The sequence below is a fragment of the Phocoena sinus genome, chromosome 2 (assembly GCF_008692025.1).
Source record: "Phocoena sinus isolate mPhoSin1 chromosome 2, mPhoSin1.pri, whole genome shotgun sequence".
Taxonomy (NCBI): domain Eukaryota; kingdom Metazoa; phylum Chordata; class Mammalia; order Artiodactyla; family Phocoenidae; genus Phocoena; species Phocoena sinus.
In genome coordinates, this window is record NC_045764.1 from 91083480 (window position 1) to 91103479 (window position 20000).

General features: G+C 49.1%; 1 protein-coding gene across 1 annotated transcript in view; it reads left to right on the plus strand.

Moving 5' to 3' along the window:
- Positions 1-20000, plus strand: part of TGM5 (transglutaminase 5) — a 60400-nt gene that overhangs the window by 1913 nt on the left and 38487 nt on the right. The window contains 4 exon segments of the mRNA XM_032621713.1: positions 1075-1219; positions 2474-2595; positions 5242-5370; positions 5464-5641. Of these exon segments, the coding sequence (XP_032477604.1) occupies positions 1075-1219; positions 2474-2595; positions 5242-5370; positions 5464-5641 (574 nt within the window).

Consider the following 20000-nt stretch of genomic DNA (forward strand, 5'->3'; position numbering starts at 1 on the left):
TTCCTCTAGGATGCTGTTTGGCAGCATCCCCAGCCTCTACCCACTAGACACCCGTAGCAGCCTCTCCCCGAGTTGTGACAACCAAAAATGTCTCCAGACTTTGCCAAATGTCCTCTAGGGGGCAAAATTGCCCCTGTTGAGAACCACTGAGATAAACTGAGGTACTACTGGGGGAAAGGACCTAATGAATTTTTATCACCAGCAAAAGTAGCAAAGCAAATCCAATCTGAGGCTGCATTATTATCAGTACTAAGAGCAACTACTGATGACTGAGTGCTTACCCTGCACCCGCCACTATGCTAAGGTCTTTACTTGTGAGTCCTCACTTAATGCCCACATGAATTCTAGGAAGTAGGAACACCATTGTCACCATTTTTTTGATGTCTAGGGACCTTAAGTGGCTTGCTTAAGGTCTCACAGCCAAGATGGTTAGAGCCTGCACCTTGCCCATTATGCTATGAGAGTTTTAAAATTACACACTAAGTGTACATCCTAGGAAGCAGCCAGTACCCTCATCCACCTGGAACATGGCTGAGAAGCAAGAAATAAGCTGCAAATAACCCTGAGGTGCCCACCCACCCCCCATATCCTAAAGCAGGGACTTGCCTGTAGCTGAGGTCCCAGCCTCCAGTCAGCTCATTGACTTAATTCATACAAAATTCGAGTATGCTCTTTCTTCTATCATCAGGATAATAGAGTAATTTTTAGAAAGATTGTCAACAAAAGTGATTAAGAGTACATGGCGGCACTTTGAGGTTAAGTTTCAGTTATCTGGAAATGTTGTGCTGTCTGGGACCCCAGTTCTCAAGCACTGTGGCTCCAGGTCCAGGTCCAGAGGTCACTGGGATCACGATGCTGAAATGCTCTCTGAGGCTGAGTCCTGAGATTAGGGGGCAGGTGGCAGAGGGCTAAGATCTGGACAGCAGTCTTAACCAAGTCAGAGCCAGGTACCATGAAATGTCAAGAAGTGTCAGGGGATGCTGAGCCCAGGGAGCCATAGCTGGGCAGTGACCTGTCCCCCCGCTAACCCCCGTCCCAGGGGCAGCCTTGGAGCTCAGGTCTGTCGACCTGTAGAAGGCCAGGAACAACCAGGAGCATCACACGCAGGAGATGGGCCTGCAGTGGCTCATCATGCGCCGCGGTGAGTCCTTCACAATCCAGCTGCGTTTCAACCGACGCTTCCACTCTGGGACCGACTACATCATCTTTGTGGCTGAGACAGATGAGCCCGCCCCTCCCCAAGACAAAATTCACCTCAAGGGCCCTTGCCTCTCCTTTCTGAACTGCCCTCCCCTCTCTTCTCCGGGGACCCTATTAGCGCTGTTAAGAAAAGATTTGGCCAACTCAGCAAACTAAGATTGTGATAATAACAGACAACTTTTAAATACACAACAGGCACTATGCTAAAAATTCACACACTTTATCTCATTTAATCCCTGTGACAAGACTTTCAGGTGGGTACTACTAAGATCCCATTTTACAGATTGAAAAACTGAGGCCCACAGATCGTTAAGTGCGTGGCCAAGGACACCCAGTGGCAGTAAAAGGATTAGCAAGTGGTAGGAGAAGGTAAGGGTCCTCCCAGTTCCTCTGAAATCATGTCACATAGATTTTGCATCTCACTTTGGGGTCATTCTCTCTTACACAGGACCACAGCCCACCGAGCTGCTGGGAACCTGAGCCACCTTCTTGCTCACCCAGGTCTGACAAGGCAATGTCTGGAGTGCTTCTGACTTCACCATTCATACCAACTCACTCTTTGTCTCCCTTTTCACACCAGCCAATGCAGTCATTGGTCCCTACACTCTGAAGACGGATATCTCTCAGGGCCCTGGTCACAGCACAACCCACCCTCTGGGGACTTTCATCCTGCTTTTTAACCCTTGAAGTGCAGGTATAACTTGCTCACAGGTTGTAATTCTAACTGATCCATTGGGAACACTCTGTGAGGATCTACTTAGAAAGCCCTGAAGATAAAATGCTGCACATCTATGCAATGTGTTACCATGTGCTCACTAAAAATCATCTTTACAGAGAATTTTTAATGGCATGATGAAAATGTTCATGGTGTGATGTTAAGTGAAATCAATTAGGAAATGGAACACATATGATTCTAATTACATATATGTGCCGAGAAAGAGAGCACAGCCAGAATACACTAAAATGTAACGATGGCTGTTTCTGAGTAGTAAGAAGGGGAGATCTTCATTCTGTCATCCATATTTTCCAAATCTCTATGAAAAGCTTGAGGCTTTTATAACCAAGAAAAGATCATCTTTTTTTTAAAGTATAGATTATATTGCTGGCCTCTAGAAAAGCACACAGGCTTTTAAGGGGTCCAGTCTTGATTTCTATTGCCATCAACCCATTGCTTATCTGATTATCCAGCAAGATACTGTCATTACTGTTTTTAATTTTATTACTGTTTGTTTTTTGGTTTGGGGCTTTGCCCCCTCTGCTATTCTTAACTGTTCAGAGGATGACATCTACCTGCCAAGTGAAATACTGCTGCAGGAGTATATCATGATGGACTATGGCTTTGTTTACAATGGTCATGAAAGAGTCATCACCCCCTGGCCCTGGAACTATGGGCAGGTAACACTGTCACTTGAAGTGGGCCTTAGACAACTCTATTAGGTTATGAAGTGCCACTAACAGAAGTCAGGATGTGCAGTGCTGGACCAATTTCCCTTCCAGTGAGAGGCACAAGGAGGGAAGGGGAGATGTCTTTCCTTCTCAGTTTTTAATATTTTATGAAAAACTTAAAACATGGAGGTTCAGGCTACTATAATGAAACTCCATGAACCTCTTACCTTCAATAGTGATCAATTTATGGTGTATTTTGTTTCATCTAATCAGGGATTTGCAAACTATAGCCTGTGGGCCAGATGTGGCCCACTGCCTGTTTTCGCATGGCCCAAGAGTTTAGAATGGTTTTCATACTTTATAAACTGCTGAAAAAAAGAATTTTTAAAAAATAACACAGTTGGGCTTCCCTGGTGGCGCAGTGGTTGAGAGTCCGCCTGCCCATGCAGGGGACGCGGGTTCGTGCCCCGGTCCGGGAAGATCCCACATGCCGCGGAGCGGCTGGGCCCGTGAGCCATGGCCGCTGAGCCTGCGCGTCCAGAGCCTGTGCTCCGCAACGGGAGAGGCCACAAAAGTGAGAGGCCCGTGTACCGCAAAAAAAAATAATAATAATAATAAATAAAATAAAAAATAACACAGTCATCCCTTAGTATTTGCAGAGGATTGGTTTCAGGACGCCTCCACAGATACCAAAATCCAAGCATGCTCAAGTCCCTTATATAAAGTGGCATAGGCCGCTCTCGCCTTCTGAGATGGCCCATGCTCTGTCTGTGGAGTGTGTTTCTCTCTAAATAAATCCACTTCTTACCTATCACTTTGTCTCTCACTGAATTCTTTCTGCCATGAGACATCAAGAAACTGAGCTTCATTAAGTCCTGAAACCAGATACTGAAACCCCTGCCAGGTGGGAGAAGTTAACTGTATGCTGCCACAACTGGCAGGACCCAGGACCGGTTGGAACCAGAAGGTTGATGATGCTGACTCCCATTTACCTCACCCCAACCAATCAGAAGAAAGTCCATGAGCTGATCACACCCTCCTCTTTGAACCATTACTATAAAACTCCTCACTACCCCCTCCAGCTCGGGACAGTCAGTTTTGAGAGCATTAGCCCTCTGTGCCCCCCTTTGCTTGGCAAAGCAATAAAACTATTCTTTTCAACTTCACCCCCCAATAAATAAATAAAAAATAAAGTGGCATAGTATTTGCATATAACCTATGCACAACTTCCCATGTACTTTTTTTTTTTTTCCATGTACTTTTAAATCATCTCTAGATACTTATAACACCTAAAACAATGTAAATGCTATGTAAATAGTTGCTGGCACTGTGCAGCAAATTCACGTTTTGCTTTTGGGAATTTTCTGGAATTTTTTTCCCTAATATTTTTGATCCTACTGGTTGAATCCATGGATGTAGAATCCACGGACACAGAGGGCCAACTGTATTTTGTGATGTGCAAATTATATGAAGTTCAAACTTCGGTGTCTAATAAACAGCATTTCATTGGAACACAGCTATGCTCATTCATTTAGGTATCATCTGTGGCTGCTTTCATGCTACAATGGCAGAATTGAGTAGTTGAGACAGAAACCCTATGGCCTGCAAAGCCTAAAATATTTATTATCTGGTCCTTTACAGAAAAACTTTGCCGATCCCTGGTGTATTCTCCCCCATTCCTCGCATCTCATCACTGGATTTTTGGGAAGCAAATTACCATATCATTTAATCGAGTAATACTTCCAAATATAGTTCTAAAAGATGATGACTCTCTGAAAAACTGAGCCACAATACAGTATTATAACTGAAATAATGAACAGCAATTCTTTAATAACACCAAATATCCAGTTAAGGTACACAGCGGGGGACCTTTGACTCTGGGCAACTTTTCTACTCTCAACCACCAGCCGTGGCTGGGATAGTTTCTCTCGGCCTCCCACTGCCTTCTCAGCCCTGTCCACACCCACCGGGAGGGAAGAGTGGGTTGGGGACAGGAAGCAGGGAGCCTTGCTGAGGAAGATCAGGTTCCCTGTTCTCCAACAACTTGTGTAATTTTTTGAAACTTAGAAAAATACCAGGGTATTTGGTAGCCAAAAGGGTTACGACACATGTAGCAAATACATGTTGTAGCCGTATGTCATGAGTGTACACAGGCTTCTCCTGTGCTCACACCATCAGCACTGAACCCTCTACCTGATTTGAAGGTTCTCCACGCTCTTCCCCCTCTCCTCACATGCCTGGCCTTATATGTATGCATCCGATCTCTTCCTATTCTCGCAAGTCCTCCAGAAGGAAAATCTCTGAGCCTCTGTCTCTGGTACCCATCACGCCCAAAGACGTTGGGTGAATGCCTCCACCCCGCTCTCTTCCTGTCTACCTTGTCCTTCCAAGCCCACCGGCTCCAATAGCCTTCTCTGATGCCTTCAGCTGACTCGCATCTTTCCAAATTCCATTTGCATTTTCCATCAGAAACACACAGGTTAGTTCTTCAAAATTCTGAATCTTAACACATTCCCAACTTGACTTACAAGCTCTTTGAAGGCAGGAACTTGTCTGATATTTAGTCCCACCCCAAACGTCAGTGTTACTGACTTGGCTTCAGAATTCTAGACGTTTTTACTCTTCTCTTTGTCCTTCCTTGAAATCCCCTGGAAGTTTGAAGAGGACATGATAGATATCTGCTTTCAGATTCTGAACAAAAGCCTGTACTTCTTAGAGAACCCAACCAAAGACTACTCCCAGTGGAACAATGTGGTGTATGTCTGCAGGGTGGTGAGCGCCATGGTAAGGCCAGAAGCTTCCCCGGCCCTGCCTGAGCTCCCCCCCACCCCCACCCCACCACCGCACCGCGAAAACCCACCTGTCTCTCCTCTGCAGATCAACAGCAATGATGACAGCGGTGTGCTGCAGGGGAGCTGGAGAGAGGACTACTCCCCGGGGGTCAGCCCACTGGAGTGGACGGGCAGCGTGGCCATCCTGTGACAGTGGGCAGCCAGGGTCGGGCAGCCTGTGAGGTATGGGCAGTGCTGGGTATTTGCAGCTGTTATGGGTACCGGTGAGTGAGGGGGAGATGGGAATGCAGAATCACTTATTGACTCTTCGTGATAACTCTTCGAGGTTGGGCTGGGATTATCTCCACTTCACCTGAGTTAACTGTGGCCTGTCCACAGCCCCATGGCTAAGGAGTGGTGGTCACTTGACTCTTAACCAGCACACTCTATAGTCTCAAGGAATCCTGCAATAACCAAGGAAGGTGTGACCTGCTGCAATCACTCTTCAATCTCCTTGATGGAGCAGTTAGGCTATTAAAATGGTCACCTGGATAAAGGAGCTTGTGGTCCCAAAGTGGAGGCAAAACTGGCTTCTTTCTGACACCTGCTCAGGCTTCTCAGCTCAAGGTGAGCCTGGAGTCAGGGGCAGGTTGAGGGAAGCTTGAGGTGCAAGCAGACAATCTGGAAGCCTGATCTCATCTGTGGGCAGAGCTGGTGGCTCCCAAACACTTCTCAGAGGGATTCTTGAGGAGTTACAGTTAGAGATTTACTACTTTGCTGACTACCCTTAAGGAGCATCCATGTTTTATGCATTATCAGTTATTTACAGTTTAGTCCCAAGTCATTGATCAGATTATCTGTGAAGATGAGGGAAAGATGGAAAGCACTGTGGTGCCTGCCTATCTTCCCCCAAGAGGCAGGAGTACCTTGCACAGTGCTGCCTGTTACATTGTGATGCTCAAGAAATGTTTACTGGACCGATGTGTTGACTCTGAGTTGGAGAACGAGGGAGCACAGAATGGGGAGGACAGAGACAGGGTCCAAAGACAAAGTTCTAGATTTTTCTGAGAGGGGCAACATAGCTTGGCAGTTACGTACAGGTGCTACAGACAGTGGAGGGGTTTAAATATGAGTGTTCAAATCAAGTGACCTCATTTTGTTCATTTGTTTTCACGGGAAAATGCTCAGCACAGTGCCAGTATTTAGTACAGCCAAATTTGCCTTGGGCTGGGATGTCCCTGACTAGGCAGGTGTTAAGGAGGAGGGCTCAGGCCTTTAGACCCTGCAAAGAGAGGGAGAAGGTCTAAGTCTGCATCTTTGCTCCACCTCTGAGCCTCTCCCCACGGCTAGGCCCTAGAGTCTACGACCTTTGGGTGAGGGGAAAGCTGCTCCTGCCAAGTTGCCTCTGGCCACTTGCAGCCCTGGTCTAACTCTCACCAAGGGTTAAGGGTTTGTGAAAGCCGAGGAGCTGTGCTGGCAGTGGATAGGCGACTGTGGACAGGTGGCGTCCTTTGGGGATCTTCAATGAATCGAAACAAAAAGATTGGTCATTCTTAATAGTCCTCTTACATTTCAAAGCATTGTAATCCTCCCAGCAGCCTCAGTGGGCACCATCTGCTCCTAAGCAGGACAGGGGTGGGAGAAACCTCTCTCTAAACTCACCTTGCTTGCTTCCACACCTGGCTGTCGGCTTAATTTCATCTGGCCCTGGTCAAATGTGTGTGGTGGTGGTGGTGGTGGGGATGACAGTGATGTAGTGGCTGCTTTGTGTGATTCCTGAGAAGCCACAAGAGGGTGCTGTTGTCTTATCAAAGATGGTCATTGCCTCGTACATGCAAGGTTCCCTTCGTCGCTGTCTTCCACATATCTCCATAAGTCTATCTGGCTCTTCTATCTGTGCTTTGATTTCTTTCTTTCCTCCAAACCCTTTTATTTGAGTATAATTACAGATCCAGAATTTCAGAACTGAAAATCATCTGGTCCAGCTCTTCATTTTGTTACATATAAGAAGACTAAGGGCCAGAGAAGTTAAGCCAGTTACCTAAGGTCACACAGCTTCTCTTCTGGCCATAGCATAGGTCTAATTTTTAAAATTTTTCTTTCGAATTATCAAATGTTTAGGTTCTCTTTTTTTAGTTTGGAAAGCTGCTGAATGGAAAAATCCCTAAATGATAAATTGAGTTGTTGTTAATTGTTAAGTGACCCTCAAATGATTTCTTTCTCCTGGTGGAATGGAGACTATGGATAGGGCAGGTAGGCCACAAGGTTCTGGACTTGGGTGAGGTGCTCTGAGGATAAAGGAGTTACAGGTATGGATCTGCAAGAATCTTGGCCTTTTTTTCTCCTCCAGCTTGAAAGTGAGAAAGTATGCTCATGAAACCAATGATTCTTCTTGAAATAAACTGTTAGTCCCCATGCTTTTCTTCTCTTTAGTAATGAGATGCTTAGGTGTTCCAACCCGTGTCATTTCCAATTTCCATTCTGCACACAACGTGGATGCAAACTTGACCATCGACACCTACTATGACCAACATGCAGAGATGCTGCCAACTCAGAAACGGGACAAAATATGGTAAGGGGCACTGTCTCCTACGGGTCTCTGTTCCGTTCCAGGTAGGGTAGGAAAATTCTGGCCTGATGCTGTCTGGCCTTGAGGAAATATTGCCCCGTACATTGTTGCCGATGCTCAGAGAATAAGTCCCCCAGCCAGAAAGCTGTTCTGGCTAATCAGATCATCACATCAAGCTCATTTCAGAGACAGAAGACTATGGGATAATGTATTCTGAAGCTGGCAACCAAATGAATAGGTTGTGTGTCCTCTGAATACTGACCTCAAAATCTGTTTCATCTTACTCTTCCTTCTTTGAGCCTTTCTGTTTCAGAAAACAGAGCACATTTCTCTGTTTCTCTGTCAGGGCAAAGCCAGGACTAGCTGCCTCTGCATATTTCCTTTGGTCTCTGCTGACTTCTCCTCTCCCTGCCCCACTCCCTCTCTGCAGGCATGTGTATATATGTCTGTGTGTGTCTCTGTGTGTCCCTTTATTTTTGGATCTCTAGTCGCTTCCTTTCTCCTCTGCTCTACCCCACATCTGATTTCCTGTTTTTGCTTTTCCAGCCAGTTTCCAGGTGAGACCTTTGAATTGTATGAGAACTAGCTGCTGTCCTTGGAGCTCCCTCCCTCTCTGTGCTCCTCGAGGGCTGAAACTTCTCTGGGTCAATGAGCAGTAGTGTATCTAGGAAGGACATGTCACTTGTGTAGAATTCTGTCTGTGAGCACGTAAGCTGAATCTAATCATGAAGAAACAGCAGGCAAGTCCAAAACGAGGGCCACTCTGATAAAAATAAATAAATAAATAAATAAATAAATAAATAAATATTGTATTCAAAATGTCAATGTGATAAAACAAAGCCGGAAGAACTCTTCCAGATCAAAGGACGCAAAGGGTATTGGTCAACTAAATGCCATGTGTGATCCTGGACTGGGTGGAAAAGAATGCCACAGAGCTGCAGTCCCCAACCTTTTTGGCACCAGGGACCGGTTTTATGGAAGACAATTTTTCCACGGAAGGGGTGGGCGGCGATAGTTCAGGCGGTAACGCAGGCGATGGGGAGCGGCAGATGAAGCTCTGCTCACTCGCCGCCGCTCACCTCCTGCTGTGCGGCCCAGTTGCTAACAGGCCATGGGCCGGTACCGGGGGTTGGGGACCCCTGCCATAGAGGACATTATTAGCTGACAACATTGAAATATAGACAGTAAAGTAGATAAAAGGATAGTATCAATTTTTTTTTTTTTGCGGTACGCAGGCCTCTCACTGTTGTGGCCTCTCCCGTTGTGGAGCACAGGCTGCGGACGCGCAGGCTCAGCGGCCATGGCTCACGGGCCCAGCTGCTCTGCGGCATGTGGGATCTTCCCAGACCGGGGCACGAACCCGTGTCCCCTGCATCGGCAGGCGGACTCTCAACCACTGCGCCACCAGGGAAGCCCAAGGATAGTATCAATATTAAATGTGTGAGGTTGATAACTGTACAAGAGTACACAAGGGAAGATCCCTATTCTAAGAAATTTTCATATCCACACTGAAAGAAAGCTAGTGATAAAGCAAATGGGGCAAAATGCTAACAATAGATGAACTGGGTATATGGGTGCTCTTTGTACTATTCTTGCAACTTTATTATAAGCTTGAAATTACTTCCAAATAAAATGTAGAAAAAAAAAAGAAGAAACAATGATATAAAGCACTCAGTATAGGGTTTGATACCTGGCAAATCCTCTGAAAACGCGAGTCCTTTTCTCCTTACTGCTTTCTGCAGGAATTTCCATGTCTGGAATGAGTGCTCGATGATCCAGAAAGATCTCCCTCCAGGATACAACGAGTGGCAGGTTCTGGACCCCACTCCCCAGCAAACCAGCAGTGGTGAGAGCAGACCATTGTGGAAGGGTCTGGGCTCTGTGGGGACGCCGGTCAGGGTGACTGACCCAGTGAGCAGGAGGCCAGAAAGGAATGATGCCTTTCCCACTTCATCCGCTTTCCAAAGTCGTAGCAGAGACAACTTCGGGTCAGGGGTCTAACTTTGCCTTTGACGGTTGGGTGAGCTGATGAGTCACTGGACCTCTCAGTTGTTTCCTCACCTGTAAAGTAGGGAAGATGAAGGTGATGACTGCTGCTTCCCAGGGCGGCTGTGAGCATCAGATGAATTAATGGGAACTGGAGAGCACCCCATGGATGAGGGTCATTAATGCCACTGCCCCTCCCCATCCCATCTCCCTACCTCTACCTCCCATGGCCAGGACCCGCTGGCCCTGGTCCATATGTCAGCAGCCAAGTTAATGGTCCACAACTCCTGTTCCCTGAACAGGGTTGTTCCACTGTGGCCCTGCCTCCGTAAAGGCCATCAGGGAAGGGAAGGTCCACCTGCCCTACAACACCCCATTTGTGTATGCTGAGGTGAACGCCGATGAAGTCGTTTGGCTGTTGGAGGATGCGCAGGCCCAGGAACTCCTGGCCCATATCATCAGTTCCATCAGGAAGGAAATCAGCACCAAGATGGTAGGGTCAGACCAGAGCCAGAACATCACCAGCTCCTACAAGTACCCAGAAGGTGCCTGGGGCCCCAGATTTTCAGGGAGGGCGGCAGCTGTAACCTCCTTTGTGTTGCCTCCCAAAGGACATGAGGATGGCTCTCACGTTGAAACCATCACCACCTAACCACTGCCTCCGCAAAAGATGACAAAAAACACCATCCAGTGCTTATAATCAGGAACTCATTTAACCCAAATTTTTGGCAACTCTATGAGGCAAGGAAATATCCCTGGGCTATATGTGACTGAACTGAGCACGAAGAGATGAAGGGACTGTGATAGAGCAAGGGTTTGAGCCCAGCACCAAGCAATACCAATCCCCTCGTTCCAGCCATGATGCTGTATTGTCTCCTTAGGCAGCTATTCTTTGTGGCTGAGGCTTCGGGAGGGGACCTGGGAGTTGCTGGGTGCCTTGTTTCCAGCAAGAAGTTCATTGGTCCTCCTGACCCCTCCCCACTGATGTCTTTCCTGGCTCTCCTTTCTGTCAGGATCCCGTGAGGAGCGATCTGTGTTCATGAAGGCCTCCTGGAAAATGCTGGGCCCTTGGAAGGCCCCTTCACCCTTCCTGGACCTGCTGGGGTCTGGGGGCTTTGAGGATCAGCTGGCACAGCTGCAGCTTTACCTGACCAGAAAGGCTGAGTGGGGCCAGGATCTGCTGCCGAAGCTTAATGCCGGGAGTCTGGCAGATAGAGCCCAACCCCAGGGGCCCATCCGCCTGGTGATGCATTTACGTGCGCAGACCCTGCTGCACGACGGTGGCACCTGGGAGCCCCTCTGGAGACAAATAGTGCACTTGACCCTGGACTTCGGGGAGGGTGAGTATGAGGCAGGCCTGGAAAGGCACATACAGGGAGGGAAGCTTGGGGCCGTGAACAAGTCACCCACACACACGCACGCACACACACGCATGCACACACACGCACGCACAGCACATACGCACACACACACACACGTTGGGCAGTGAAGCTGCTGTTGGCAGGAGATTGAATGTCAGGTACTGTACCTCTGATGCCATCCCACCAGGTGAAATACAGCAGTGACCTCGGGGGGTCAGGGGCACAGGGTAAGCACCATCTGTCTCTCTCTCTTACACACACACACAAACACTTTCACACACGCACATAGGCTCACACTCATATTCTCTCTCAAACACAAACTATTATTTCCTTTCTCCCACATACACGTTTTCACTCTCTCTTTCCGAGACCCATTCCTGGACTCAAGATGTATTTTGTCTGTGCTTAGAGACACAGTGGCTGCTCTTGCTACCCTACAATTATAGAAACAAACTGATGGATGAAAAGCTGATCTGTGTGTCTGGCATCGCCAAGGTGGAGGAGACAGGGAGGTCCATGCTGGTCCTAAAAGATATCTCCCTGGGGCCTCCCCGCTTATCTACTGAGGTAAGGCATCTGGACAGAGATGGGGCCCAGGGGCCCTCTGACTCACCCAATTCAGGGGCTGGGGGCACAGCAGCTAACAAGGCACAGTCCCTGCCTTGGACACCAAACAGGTGATTAAAGTGCAGTATGGTGTGGTCCCTTGCACTCTGTGCAAAGGGAAGGCTTCCCAGAGGAGGTGACATTTTACAGAAGACGCACAGGAAGACACTCTAGAGAAACGAGGTGGAGTTGAAGGCATTTTAAGTAACGAAGTAGCTTTGCAGAGGCAAAGAGACAAGAAAGGTGGTATCTGGGAGATGGAGTAGAGAAGACAGGTTTGAGAGACACTCAGGCCAAATTCCTTGTCACCTGATAAGACAGGGGTGACAAGGAAGAAGGAAACAAATGAAAGGTGAGCCTCACATTTCACATTCAGAGGCTTGAGTGGCTGGCAAGGCAGTTGCATGAGGAACGAATACAGGTGAAGGAAGGGTAAGTGGGGGAGGGCAGGGATGACTTCCATGTCCTATAACCAGGGTTTTTCTTCCTCTGAAGCCTCCTTTCCCCACTTTCCCCTCCTACCTGAAGGCCTTGCCCACTGCCTAATCCCCACCTGACTGTGCACCTGGTGGATCTGTGAACAGCACCCTCCACCCCCACCAGAAACAGATGTGAGTGGCTCCACATCATAAACCGTCTGGCCACCTGACAGTTTTCACCTAGACATGCGGTGAGGTCATCAGGCCAAGTGATGCCAGGCAGCCTTCATGAGTGGGGAGGGGGTAACAGTGGGCAGAATCACAAGAGCAGACACAAGCCTGGGGCTGAGGTGAGGGCCCTGCCCATTACACAAAGCCCTGGTTACAACAGGATCCAATGCAAACACATCAGGTGCCAAGTAGGCTATTAATTGGTCCCCATTGCTAAGGAACCCCGGGATGATTTGTGTGACCATCCTGGATGCCAAAGCTATTTTGACCTTGTTCAACTTTGGCACACTCACTAGAGTACAAAGGACATGTTTCTTTTCTTTGAATTCCAGAGAAGTCAGGATGTGTTCTTCCTTCTCCTCGATTCTCTCTGGTTGAGCCAGAACGTGCCCCCAGTATGATCTGGGTGGTCGGGTCATTTCAGTTCAACACTCGTTTACCAAATATCCATCATTTGGCTGGTACTGTGCTAGGCACTGGGGCTCTAGAAGTGAGTAGGATGGATCCCTGCCTCCCACTCACAAGTCAAGGCCATGCTGCCCTATGACACAGACCTCACATGTGATGCACTGAATACACCTGGAGAAACTCAGGGTCTGCTAACGTATATGAAGACAGAGCAGCATGGGAGGAAGATCCTGACTGGGGTCTAGGACACCTGGGTCAGGTCCTTCTCTGCCATTAACATATCCTGCAACTTGGGCCTCAGAATGACATCACCAGTGGCACATGGATGGCACACATGACACCACTTCCTTATCCCATGCCTGTGTCAGACACTACTAATCAATCATGACCCTCTTACTGGCTTTGGATTGTCCTCAGGATCCTTTTAAACACACCATTCCTATCAGCCACAACTAACGGATTGGAGCTGGCACTTAAATTGAAATCTAATTGCCATCCTGAGCTAGGTGACGGGGAGGGAAATAGATTTCACTTGGTGCCAATTCCCAGTTGGTGGTGGCTTCCAGTAGTACTGTGAGCTCCTAAGGCAGGCCAGTGTATGTGTTAACCGTGAATACTGTGGGCTCATGTTCTCGACCCTGCAGCGTCTTCGTGCTAAGTGAGCAGTCCCTGGTGGTCATCAGAGGGATGGGGAAGTGAGGTTGCTGAACTGAGTGCGGACATGAGGCCAGTTGCCCATGATATCCCCGTCTTCTCTCCACACAGGTGTCCGAGAGGGCCAAGGTGGGCAAGGCCCTGAGAGTCCACATCTTGTTCACCAATACCCTCTCGGTGGTTCTGAGTCACTGCACAATGGTTCTGGAGGGCAGATAACAAATGAGTAAGTACCATGGCTATCCACCTGCCTCATGCTGGTTTTAGATAAGGGGATGCCTCGTGGGGTCATAGGATGGTCATAGTCTCCTGGATGCTGCCTCCTTTCCCCCACCTTCCCACCTCCTTGGGGAAGGTTGAACTCAGTGGTGTTGAGGGTGGTGGGGGGAGGTGTGGGACGTGCTACCAACGAAGAGAGGAAACCAGATCACCCACCCAAGCAGTTACTCAAGGCTCTAACAGGCCCTTTTTGACTTTCAGTCTTGGAACTCTGGTGGCCAGACACACCATCCAAATTCAACTGGACCTCTACCCCCATCAAAGCCGGACCCCACCAGCTGCAAGTCCTCATCAGCAGCAACAGATCAAGGAGATCAAGGGCTACAAGTACATCTTCGTTGCTGCAGGAAGGGCTTCTTGAGGCTCACACCCACCTCCTCAGGCCTTCCCAGTCATCCAGCCACTCCCCCGCCCCCCCTCCTGACACCCTCTCGGCCCCCTACCCCTCCAGGCCCATTTTGCTCTCTTCTCCTCCTGAGGGTGTGGTGTTATCTTTGCTCCTTCTATGTCCTCTTCCCCCCCTGCCTGGGGGTGAAGGAAGTGCTGTTAGAACCACTGTGCATCTCGGGAAGAGACAATAAAAATGCTTTATCTATCATCAGTGTTCCTTTTTGTGTGCTAACAAGCTACTTATTGCTACTGGCTGGTCCTCTCGGCCTGACTGCCACCTGTGTGGCTGGGCCCTCCCTGCTCTTCCTGTCTTCTCTCTCCTCCTGCAAGATATGCAGCCACAAAATAAGTGCAACGTGATTCCCCTCTAAACCACCCTCTCTGGAATCCTAGATCCCAGGTCTCTCCATTTAAATTGTCTTAGTGAGCCTGCAAGCAGAGGCTGGAGGGAGGTCTGGGGAGGGCGGCCCAGACATGCTGGGAGGACACTGTTGCCTGCGGGGACCAGCCAGAAGCTGCTGCCGGCCGGAGAACCTGGGGACAGCGGGGCAGGGCCCACTCACAGTGGTAGCGGGCTGCCGCCCAAAACAGGCCCTCATTTTCCCTGACCTCATCTCCCCTTCTTGCTCCCTCACCCACTCCCTCTCCCCAGTCTGACCTCCTCAGCCTCTCTTCCTTCATTGTGTGTGTTTTTGTTATTTTAAGAACAGGGAGCCACTCTTTTGTATTTTCTTCCTGTGATTCTCTAGATCATTTGTGCTCTTCTTAGATAATTTGGAAAGTACAGAAAAGTGAAAAGAAACAAAAGAAAAATCACCGATAGCTTCCCCATCCCAGAAGAAATCTCTGCTAACATTTGACACTTATCTTTCTGGTCTTTTCCCCCCTTTCACTGTGTTTTTGAAAGTTATCATTACATGGCTATCTATCATCAAAAAGACGAGAGATAATGAGTTTTGGTGAGGGTGTGGAGGAAAGGGAAACCGTGTGCACTGTTGATGGGAGTGTAAATTGGTGCAGCCACCGGGGAAAACAGCATGGAGGCTCCTCAAAAAATTAAAAATAGAACTACCATATGATCCAGTAATTCAACTGTTGGGCATATAACCAAAGGAAATAAAATCACTATCTCGAAGAGATATCTGCACCTCTGTGACACTAGCCAAGATATGGAAACAACTCGTGTCTGTCAACAGACGAATGGATAAAGAAGATGTGGTGTATACAATGGAATATTAGGCAGCCGTGAGAAAGAAGGAAATCCTGCCATTTGCTACAGTATGGATGGACCTTGAGGACATTATGCTAAGTGAGAGGTGATTCAGATAGAGAAAGACAAATACTGTATGATACAGCTTATACATGGAATCTAAAAAAGCTGAACTTGTAGAAACCGAGAGGCTGGAGGCAGGGGATTGGGGAGTGTAAGGCCAACTGGCCCGAGGCAGGGGAACACAATCAGATTCACAGGTTGCATCAGACTGAAACTCTCTGGACCACCCAGTTCCAGAAACTGACCTGGAGACTTTGCACCCGGCCCAGCCTTCCCGCCTTTCGAGGGGCGGGACTAATGGTCCCCCAGGATACCCAAAAAGACCACCAAATAAGGAATACCCTGCGCCCTCCCAGATTCACCACACCCCTTTCCCTTCTTCCCCTATAAAGTCTTGCCCAACCCTCGCCCGGGTGCGACTTCTCTGGCCCCTTTCTCTCGGACCAGTGAACCTCGCCCGGGAGCGCTCCCTAATAAAGCTCACTTGAAGCTTTCCTCTGTTTCGCGGTGCCGTTTGTTAAGATCCGACCTTACATTTGGTGCCGAAACCCGGGAGGGGTACCAAGCCCCGCGGGTTACCGCGCGGGCCGCTCCTCCCCTCCCCCAGGAGACAACCAGGGAACCTCTACTCATCCACCCGATCCGGCAGAAAACGGGGTAAATCCCCCTCCCTTGTTCCCTCCAACCCCCAGAGACCCTGCCCACCGGACTCCCTGTCCCTAATGGCGGCCACGTCAGGGACTCCTCCGTCCTCTCTCCGGGCCTCGGGCAACTGTGGAGACGTCCCAATTGCCTGACCGCTCTCCAACTCGCCGGGCCTCGGGTGATTGTGGAGACGTCCCAATCGCCTGACCGCCCTCCGACCTGCCGTGAATTGGAGACTGAGACCAGGGACGCCTCTCTCCCTCTCCATTCACTCAGGGACAGACTGGGGGTCATGGGAACCTCACAATCGAAACCAGATCCTAAGACGCCCCTGGGGTGTCTCCTAGCCAAGATCTCCGTTGCCGACGGCTTATTTTCTATTCCACTGTGGCCTGGCCACAATATCCTCTAGACAATTAATCCTGAAGGGACTTTCGATTTTAACATTCTCCGTGATCTAGATAATTACTGCCGCAGGACGGGCAAATGGTCCAAGGTACCCTATGTTCAGGCCTTCCGGTATTTACGCTCCCGCCCTTCCTTCTAACATCTCCTACATCCAAGCCCCTAATTTCCTTTGACGATGACCCCTCTCCACTAAACGACCCACCCGAATCTCTCGCCTCTCCCCCCTCCAGAACTCCTCTCCAACCTCCACCCTACCCTGAAGCGGTCCCGCCTCCCGAGCCCGCTCAGGCCCCTCCAACCGTTCCCCCGCCTCCCTTAACGGTTTCTCCTCCCACGCCCCTTGCTGCGCCAATTAGTGCACATACACGCTCTCACGACTCCCAAGATCCAAATCTCCTCTGCCCTCTGAGGGAGGTAGCAGGAGCGCAAGGATTAGTTAGAGTTCATGTTCCCTTTTCCCTCCAAGATCTCTCTCAAATAGAAAAGCGATTAGGCTCCTTTTCTGCCGACTCTTCCCACTACATCAAAAAATTTCGCTACCTCTCTCAAGCTTACGATCTAACCTGGCACGATATCTTTGTGCTCCTATCTTCTACTCTGACCCCTGACGAGACAGAAAGAATTCAAACTGCTGCCCGAAACCAGGCAGATCAGGTTCACCTTACCGACAACTCCATGCCTGTCACGGAGCGACTGCCGTACCTGGCACCGATCCAGACTGGACTTATCAGGATGGCCGTCGAAAGTGCGACCTCATGATCCAATGCCTCCTGGCTGGCATGCAGGCTGCCACTCATAAGGTAGTCAATTTTGAGAAACGAAAAGAGATAACCCAAGAACCTAACGAAAATCCAGCTATCTTTCTCAATCGCCTTACAGAGGCCTTAACTCTATACACCCGGCTGGATCCCGACACCCCAGCAGGGGCAGCGGTCCTAGCCACCCATTTTATCATCCAATCATCCCCAGACTGATTTCCGAAAGAAATTAAAACGGGCAGAAGACGGCCCTCAAACCCCTATTCGAGATCTGGTAAAGATGGCCTTTAAAATCTACAATGGCCGTGAGGATTTGGCAGAATCCGACAGGCTCGGATGCACCAGAAGGTGGCCCTCCAAACCCAAGCTCTTGTAGCCGCCCTAAGGCTGGCCATCTCCCATGGATCACAGCATCCACGGGATCCACAAAAGGCAACCCCGCCGGGGGCCTGCTTCAAATGCGGAAAAAAAGGCCACTGGACTCGCCAATGTCCCAATCCCCGACCTCCTTCTAAGCCCTGTCCCAGCTGCGGGCTAACGGGCCACTGGAAGAGTGACTGCCCTACGACTGGCCCTCCCTCAGCGTCTCCACGCGGCGGGCAGGCCGACCCAACGGCATTACCATTCGAACTGCTGGGATTGACTGACGACTGACGGCGCCCGGACTCGAAGAACCCCATCACCCTCGCCGAGTCCAGGGTAACGCTACAGGTAGCGGGTAAGTCCATCTCATTTCTGGTGGACACGGGGCTACCTATTCGGTCCTGCCTACTTATTCCGGGCCAGTTTCTCCTTCCCAGATCTCGGTCATGGGTATTGATGGCAAACCATCCTTCCCACTCCAGACCGGTCCACTCCCATGTCATATCGAAGGACTCCATTTTACTCATTCCTTCTTAGTCATACCATCCTGCCCAGTTCCCTTGCTAGGCCGAGATGTCCTTTTCCACTTAGGGGCCTCCCTCCAGCTGGTTAGACTTGACCCTAAGGACCCTAAGGTCCCCTCCTCCCAACTCCTGCTTCCTCTTCTCGCCTGTCTCTAGAACCCTCCCCCTCCTATCCCCCTCTTCCAATCACACCGAACCCAATCAATCCCCAAGTCTGGACATATTTTCCTATAAGTACATTCTTTTTAATAGTTACGATCACTCCACTGTTTGGATGTACCAAATGTTTCTCATTAGTCCCCTACTTATGGGCATTTTGGCTGTTGCTAGTGTTTGTCTTAGACAAAGCTACAGAGAGTGTCCCAGCACTACATGTCCGATAATTCCCATCCTCTAAATCTGCCTGGGGGCAGGGGTAGTTCCACAGGCATGCAGACACAGTGTGGGCAGAAGGAAGGGTGAGCCAGGAGGAGAGAGTAGGAAGAAGGGCAGGGAGGGATGAGAGTAGGGAGTGGGTCTGGTGGGCTTTGGGGGCAGAGGCCAGACTCAACCAAGCCTTACTTCTGACTTAAAGGATGCTGAGTAATATTCCATTGTATATATGTGCCACATCTTCTTTATCCATTCATCCGATGATGGACACTTAGGTTGTTTCCATCTCTGGGCTATTGTAAATAGAGCTGCAATGAACATTTTGGTACATGACTCTTTTTGAATTATGGTTTTCTCAGGGTATATGTCCAGTAGTGGGATTGCTGGGTCATATGGTAGTTCTATTTGTAGTTTTTTAAGGAACCTCCATACTGTTCTCCATAGTGGCTGCACCAATTCACATTCCCACCAGCAGTGCAAGAGTGTTCCCTTTTCTCCACACCCTCTCCAGCATTTATTGTTTCTAGATTTTTTGATGATGGCCATTCTGACTGGTGTGAGATGGAATATTACTCAGCCATAAAAAGAAACAAAATTGAGCTATTTGTAATGAGGTGGATAGACCTAGAGTCTGTCATACAGAGTGAAGTAAGTCAGAAAGAGAAAGACAAATACCGTATGCTAACACATATATATGGAATTTAAGAAAAAAAATGTTATAAAGAACCTAGGAGTAAGACAGGAATAAAGATACAGACCTACTAGAGAATGGACTTGAGGATATGGGGAGGGGGAAGGGTAAGCTGTGACAAAGCGCGAGAGAGGCATGGACATATATACACTACCAAACATAAGGTAGATAGCTAATGGGAAGCAGCTGCATAGCACAGGGAGATCAGCTGGGTGCTTTGTGACCGCCTGGAGGGCTGGGATAGGGAGGGTGGGAGGGAGGGAGACGCAAGAGGGAAGAGATATGGGAACATATGTATATGTATAACTGATTCACTTTGTTATAAAGCAGAAACTAACACACCATTGTAAAGCAGTTACACTGCAATAAAGATGTAAAAAAAAAAAAAAAAAGGACGCCCCTGCTTCCCTTCCTCCCTCTCCCTCTCCCCCAACCTTATCCCCAGGGGGCCTGCTGGGTCGTGCCAGAACCCAGAACCCTCAACATCTCTCACCACCTCTTACTGCCCTGTCGCTGAACGGCTCAGAACTCTTACCTATCAGCCCGGTGAAGAGGCACTGCCACTGAATCAAGGAGGACAGCTGTCTGTCTGTCTCTCTGTTCTCCCAGTCTCTGTGTCTCTCTTACACACACACACACACACACACACACATGCATATCTCCCGGCCTCCAAGACTAGGGGTTTCAGACTTGTACTGAGGGCCCC